Below are 6,873 nucleotides of genomic sequence, written 5' to 3' on the forward strand. Positions count from 1 at the left end.
GCTGCCCCTCTACTCCCTGCAGCCCCAAGGCCGGGCCTTGATTGGCCTTGTGGTAAATCCGGCCCTCTCTGTGCCTTGGTTGGGAAATGCACTTTAAGGCCCCATTCACATCGGGGTGGTCCTGCCACGAGGATTTGGCTGCACGGATCCGTCAACATGAACGATCCCATACAATGCTATGGGGACCGTCCATGCAACTGCGCAAGCCGAACCGCCTCCTGCCAGAATTGCTCCCTGACCCTTTTTTGCCGCGCGGTTGGTTTCCATACTGCTTTCAATGGAACCGCACTGTTCTGGGCGTTATTAATTGCATTTCAGCGCTGAAACGCAATTAAAAACACCCAAAACAGCCCTTTTAAAATCCGCACAGAAACCACGCTGATCCGCAAGCGCCCTGGTGTGAATGGGGCCTGAGTCAGAAGTCCTTCTCTGCACACTCTATATACTACTAAGCCCCCTCTCCCTCCTTATCTTTACCTCCAGCAGCTGTGCTCCACTTCTGCTGGGTTAAAGAAAGCCCAGTCAATGTAAAAAAAAACCTTCCTGCATGCATGTGCTCAGGAAGGTACCAAGTGCACAGAGGTGGGGGGTATGCGACCTTAAAAACTACACTACACTGCACATTAAACTAAAAGAAAAAAAAATCTTGTTTGGAGCCCAGGCCTCCCCGGCCGCCTGGGCCCCTCACACAAGTAGCGGCTGTACCCCCCTGATGGCGGTCCTGGCCGGGGACTCAGATCGCGACCCACACTTTAAGAAGCACTGCTCTAGGTAACCGACTCAGGTGATTGAAGTCAGGGAGTCAACATTGCAGCCAGGTAACCGGTCTTTTCCCAGTGATGGGTCAGCAATTGAAGCCTCCAGGTTTTCTACTACAGGGTTTCCTGTAAATGCTGGCAGCGTACCGGCCGTCTATTACCAGGGCGTTTTCTTTCATCATAGAAGTATGTGTCCTTTTAGCTAATAAGGTGTTTGCAAAGAAACAAACAGTATTGGTGGGTACTAATGAGACCAAATTACTATCAGCTCGCAGCTGTTTGGTGAATTCTTCCTTTGATTGTTAGAATTACCGCTGTGGTGGTTTAAAACAAAGCCCCGAGGAGGTCTGATAGATGTGCAGGACCTTGAAAATATCACAAAGACAATGTTATATGTGCTTAAAGCTTGAACTGAGAGAGCAGGTAGAGATATCATATCCACATTTAATATAGTTTGCATTCTTTAATAAATACCTAAAGAGGACCTCTCCCCCCCTTCCCCCCTTCCCCCAATAAACCTGACTTCCTGAATACAGTCCACTAACTAAAACGAAGTAGTAGTGCTTACCTGCCTCCTGTTGCCTCTTCCTCGAGGAGAAGGAAGAAACATGCCGCTGATGACATCATGTCCCCCATCTGACCATATTCTACTTGTTGGGGGAAAAAAACAAAACTTTCTCATGAGATCTCCAGAGGAAAGGATTTTTTTTCCCAAGTGAAAAATGTTATGCGGTGCAGCGCACGTGCCAGATTGGGTGCATACTGGTATGTGCCTCATCTTGTGCATGCACCATACCACATTACAATCATCTGTACAAACAAAAAAGCATTGTCTTTCCCCGAGATCTCACAGTTAGGATGTCGCCTTCCCAGGGGGTATTTCTGAAGCCCTGGCTACATCACCAGTGCCTAAGAAGACCAGGAAGTGGAAATCCAGTAAAGGTATCTTATAGAAAAAGTATTCCGTTTTTTCTATCACTAAGGCTTTTTCTTTCCCTGAGATCTCACAGTTGGGACTTGAGATCTTCCTGGAAGGCACTGGTGTCGTAATCTTCCCATGGGCCATTTCTGAGGCCCTGGCTATGTCATCAGTGCCTAAAAAGACAAGGAAGTGGGAAAACAGTAAAAATAAGTAATAAGTATTGATTTTTTTTCTACCACTAAGGCTTTTTCCTTTCCCCGAGATCTCACAGTTAGGACTTGAGATCTCCCTGGAGGGCACTGATGATGTTGTCTTCTCAGAGGCCATTTCTGAGAACCCAGCTACATCACCAGTGCTTAGGAAGATCAGGAAGTGGGAACCCAGTAAGGGTAAGTAATAGAAAAATGATTCCATTTTTTTTTCTATCACTAAGGCTTTTTTCTTTACCTGAGATCTCACAGTTAGGACTTGAGATCTCCCTGGAAGGCACTGATGATGTTGTCTTCTCAGAGGCCATTTCTGAGACCCTGGCTACATCACCAGTGCTTAGGAAGATCAGGTAGTTGGAACCCAGTAAAGGTAAGTAATAGATAAACAATAAAAAAATTATATCACTAAGGATTTTTCTTTTGCAGAGATCTTTCAATTAGGGGCTGAGATCTCTTTGAAAGGCACTGGTGATGTAGTGTTATCAGGGAGCATTTTTGAGGCCCCAGTAACATTACTAGTGCCTAAGAAGACCAGGAAGTGGGCGCCCAGTAAAGGTAAGTAATATAAAAATTTGTGAATTTTTTCTATCACTAAGATGTTTTTTTCCCCAAGATCTCATAGTTAGGACTTGAGATGTCCCTGAAAGGGACTGGTGACTTAGTCTTATCAGGGAGCAAATCTGAGGCCCCGGCTACGTCACCTGTGCCTAAGAAGACCAGGAAGTGGGAACCCAGTAAAGGAAAGTAATAGAAAAATGATTCAGTTTTATCCTTCACTATAGGATTATTTTACATCAGCATTCAGAGCCCCGTGCTGATGGGAAGTCTTGTGAAAGGGGGTAGAGGTCCGCTTTCAATGTACTTTCATATAGTACATAGGTCTGTCTTGGCTCCTGTAATCCTCTGTACATAAACATTCAGTCTGGGAGAGGAAGGAGCATCACTTTAAGCCAGTCAGAATTGATTCATTGCATAGTGCTGTGAATCTACAAATTGGTCCTTGGAATACTCTATAACTGGGCTTGTAAATGTGCCCTTGCATAATTGCATATGTGTTGTGACATGCACAGACTCTTAACATAGATTTTGTCTATCCCAATTCTATCATTTTCCCATATACAGTAACTCTTCTGTAATTGTTTTCACAGAGAAATCTCATTGGAGCGTGGAAGTACAGTCCACATTCTGAAGCCAGTGGATAAGAACTGGTTTTTGGGAGAACAAAATGGACGCAGAGGCATGTTTCCCGGGAGCTACGTCAAGGTCTGTTATCACACTCACTGCAGGCATCACTGATAGGTGTATTCTGGGCCTCATCAGTCAAAAGATCCCGAAACTGGCTGTGTTGCCGTTAGCAACTAATAAGGTTCCAGCTGTCATTGTAAAATGCAGGAGAACACGGACACTTTTACATTGGATACAAGGGCCCAGTAATGGTGTGCAAAGTTATATGTGTGAACATTTCGAGGCAACCCTGAGGAAGCCAGTAGGCACCAGCAGGGTGCCACGGCACCCTCGTTAAATAAGGCTGATATAGAGTGTAGTAAAATGTTGTTATGATCTTGTCATATTCTGTGTTTATAGAATAAAATATTTTATAATTGTTATTTAATTGTATTGCTGTCATGTTCAGTGGTCAGGTCACATTGGGTTGTTTAGTAATTTATGTCCATATAGAGTTTAATAGAATTGTATTATGATCATGTCATAGTCTATGTTTATAGATTACAGCAGCTTTTCTTAACCAGGGTTCCGTGGAATCCTGGGGTACCTCCAGATGTTGCTAAGGGTTCCTTCAGATGTAAGCAGTAGACACCACTAACACCAATGATCATGTTAGTTGTCTGTAAAGGGGGCAATCTTCCCACTGACCACCAATGTAAGGAGCATTCTTCCCACTGACCACCAATGTAAGGGGCATTTTTCCCACTGACCACCAATGTAAGGGGCATTCTTCCCACTGACCACCAATGTAAGGGACATTCTTCCCCCTGACTACCAATGTGAGGGGCATTTTTCCTACTGACCACCAATGTAAGGGGCATTCCTCCCACTGACCACCGAACTAGGAGTGCCCTTCTTTTATTGACCAGCAATGTGGGTTGGCTAATGTACAATGATCTGCAGCTTTAATAATTTTCAGTAGAGGTTCCCTGAGACATGCAACATTTTTCAATGGTTCCTTTATGGTAAAGAGGTTGAGGCTGGATTACAGTATTTTAGAACTGTAATTTAAATGTATTGTTATAATGTCCAGTGGTCAGGTCATGGTGAGTAGGACATTGTTTTGTGTCCATATCGAATGTAATAGAATTGTATTATGATCTTCATATATCCTGTGTTTATAGAATGGAGCATTCTAGAATTTTACTATAATTGTATCACCCAACGCCCACCACCTAACCCCTAGTGCCAAGCCCCTAAGCCGCTATAAAGGGAAGCCTTCACTCAACTGGGCTTAGGGGCTTCCATACCCACAGCCCCAATCAGATCATGTTTAGAAGTGCTGCAGATTCATTGACACACCTTTTAGATATTGTAATATATTATTTCACTGCATGTATGTACAGAGCACCACAAGCAATTTATAATCCAGTTTTCTATAGCTTATTGTCTTTCTATCCTATACCTAAACATTCGGCTAAGTGGGATTCTTATAGTATTAAGGCATCAGCCGTTATTTGCTTGTCCCTGCAGGTTATCTCCCCTGATCAGCACGATGGAGCCGACACTCCCCAGCTCTCAGCAATTGCTTTGTATGACTTCAAGGCTGACTCTGACGTAGAGCTCCCGCTACGTAAAGTAAGGGAATGTCAATGTTATTACACCCGAGTTAATATATGTCTCAGCCTCTCTCTCTCTGCAAACAAATACAATCCCTAGCAACGGCATTTCTCAAATGGCTATTTTCACACACTTGTAGAATTGTCACAGGTCAATCTGCCACGTAGGATCCGGGTGCCGGCTTTTCTTCCATCTATAGAATGATTTATTTGGATTGTTGTTTTTGGTGAATACACCTCCAAGTCAATCATATTTTGCAGCCGTCATAGCCCAGAGTTCCCTTTGTGATTTCATGAGACGCATGCAATTCTGGTACGTGACACAGAACCAAAGTATGGCAAGATGTCATTCAAAACTATGCTATTTATGGCGGGAAAAGATCCGGAGGAACTACATAAACCACATAACCCCGGCTTGGTGTTTGGGTTTATAGGAAGTTTAAAATGAGGCAGATGTTCAAATGAGTACCAAGCCCCTGCAGCCAGGCTGCTATGAGCCCAGTGCATGGTAGCTGATAACCACACGTGGAATCCTCCAATCATCTCTGAATTTGGGCTGACACTGTCCTTCCTTCTGGAGGGGGGCTACTTTTGTTCCCCATGGTCCCTGTATGTGCTGTAAAGTAGTCACCGCTCCAAGCTCACTCCTGCGATGGACTACAATCTCAATACAAATTAATAAACTAAACTTGAGATTGTAGTCCATCCCGGGAGAGAAATTGTAGCGGTGACTACTTCCCAACACACACAGGGACCATGGGGAACAAAAGTAGCCCCCCTCCAGAAGGAAGGACAGTGTCAGCACCAATTCAGAGATGATTTGAGGATCTACAGCCGAGTGATACACAAATAAGATACATTGTTGTTAATAGTTAAGGTTCTTGAATGTATTTTTAAGATTTAACTCCTGAGTTTACTGTCACTTTAAATCAGCAATACAGCCGGGTAACAAGCATTTTTAGTAGGGCTGCAACTAATGAATATTTTCATCATTGATTAGTTGGCCAATAATTTTTTCGATTAATCAGATAAAACAAATTAAATAAACACCATCCTTAATTTAAATAAAATACACAGATGCCGTGTTACAAACATAAAGTTTACTTCAGAATAAAACTACTAATTCTTTGCAATCGCACTGCACTGGAACGAATTGCATTGCGGTTCCAATGTTAGCAATCACATTGTGGGTGGGTGGTCTGCGCGTTTGGGGTGCCATTGAAATGAATGGCACTGCAACACACCTCCCGCAGCAGATTTTTTTCAGGCCGAAAACCAAAAATTTATTCCCCCCCCTTTATATACATTTTTTTCAATAATTGTATTGTAAGCACACAGCGCTGGAAAAGCTTCAGCCCAGGAATGACGGCTGCCAGTGGCAAGATCCCGCAGACGGCAGCTGAATGTAAATACAGCAGATGGTGGACTGGTGCAATAGTCAGCCTGCTATTGGCCATTTCAAATTGCAATAGCCAATAGCAGGCTGTCTATTGCACCCGCCCACTGCTTGCTGTGACCTCCTCCCAGCGTGGACGGGAAAGAGCTAGGGGATCCAACCAACAAATCGATAATGAGAATAGTTGACAACTATTCTCATAATCAATTAATCGATTGGTTTGTTGCAGCCCTCATTTTTAGAGGAAGAGGTCAGCACTGGCAACCTCTATTTCTCCCAGCGGGTTTATTTTACTACCTTCCTCTGAAGGAAGCCTCCTTACAGCATTATAGGGCAGTTGACCACCAAAAGTTGTCCATACCAAGCTCTGTGTCCTAGATTTTACATAGTTACATAGTTACATAGTATTTGAGGTTGAATAAAGACATATGTCCATCAAGTCCAACCCATTGTGTGTGTGTGTGGGTGTAAAGATCCTCGCGTCATCTCGTTTTTAGGAGTACTTGTACCCCTGTATATTACCGTTTCTCAGGAAATCGTCCAAAAGCCTCTTGAATGATTCCAGACTATTAGCTGAAATCACTGCTTGCGGCAGTGAGTTCCAGACCCTAACCGCGCGAACTGAGAAGAACCCCCTCTGCCCCTTGTGTTTGAATTTTTTTTCTACCAGTTTTAGGTGGTGTCCTCTAGTCTTTGTTACGGAATTTATCGTGAAGAGTTTATTGCTAATGTTGCTATGACTATGGAACATTTTGTATGTGAAAATCATGTCCCCCCTTAATCTCCTTAGTTCCAGCGTGAACAT

The 6,873-nt window shown here is 43.6% G+C and overlaps 1 protein-coding gene across 1 annotated transcript in view; it reads left to right on the forward strand.

Moving 5' to 3' along the window:
- The window catches only part of SORBS3 (sorbin and SH3 domain containing 3), a 69,427-nt gene that overhangs the window by 41,503 nt on the left and 21,051 nt on the right, over nt 1–6,873 (forward strand). The window contains exons 11-12 of the mRNA XM_018563688.1: nt 3,038–3,152; nt 4,587–4,691. Of these exons, the coding sequence (XP_018419190.1) occupies nt 3,038–3,152; nt 4,587–4,691 (220 nt within the window). The remainder of the gene's footprint in view (nt 1–3,037; nt 3,153–4,586; nt 4,692–6,873) is intronic.

Source organism: Nanorana parkeri, unplaced genomic scaffold (genome assembly GCF_000935625.1).
Source record: "Nanorana parkeri isolate BGI_ZX_2015 unplaced genomic scaffold, ASM93562v1 scaffold686, whole genome shotgun sequence".
Lineage (NCBI taxonomy): Eukaryota > Metazoa > Chordata > Amphibia > Anura > Dicroglossidae > Nanorana > Nanorana parkeri.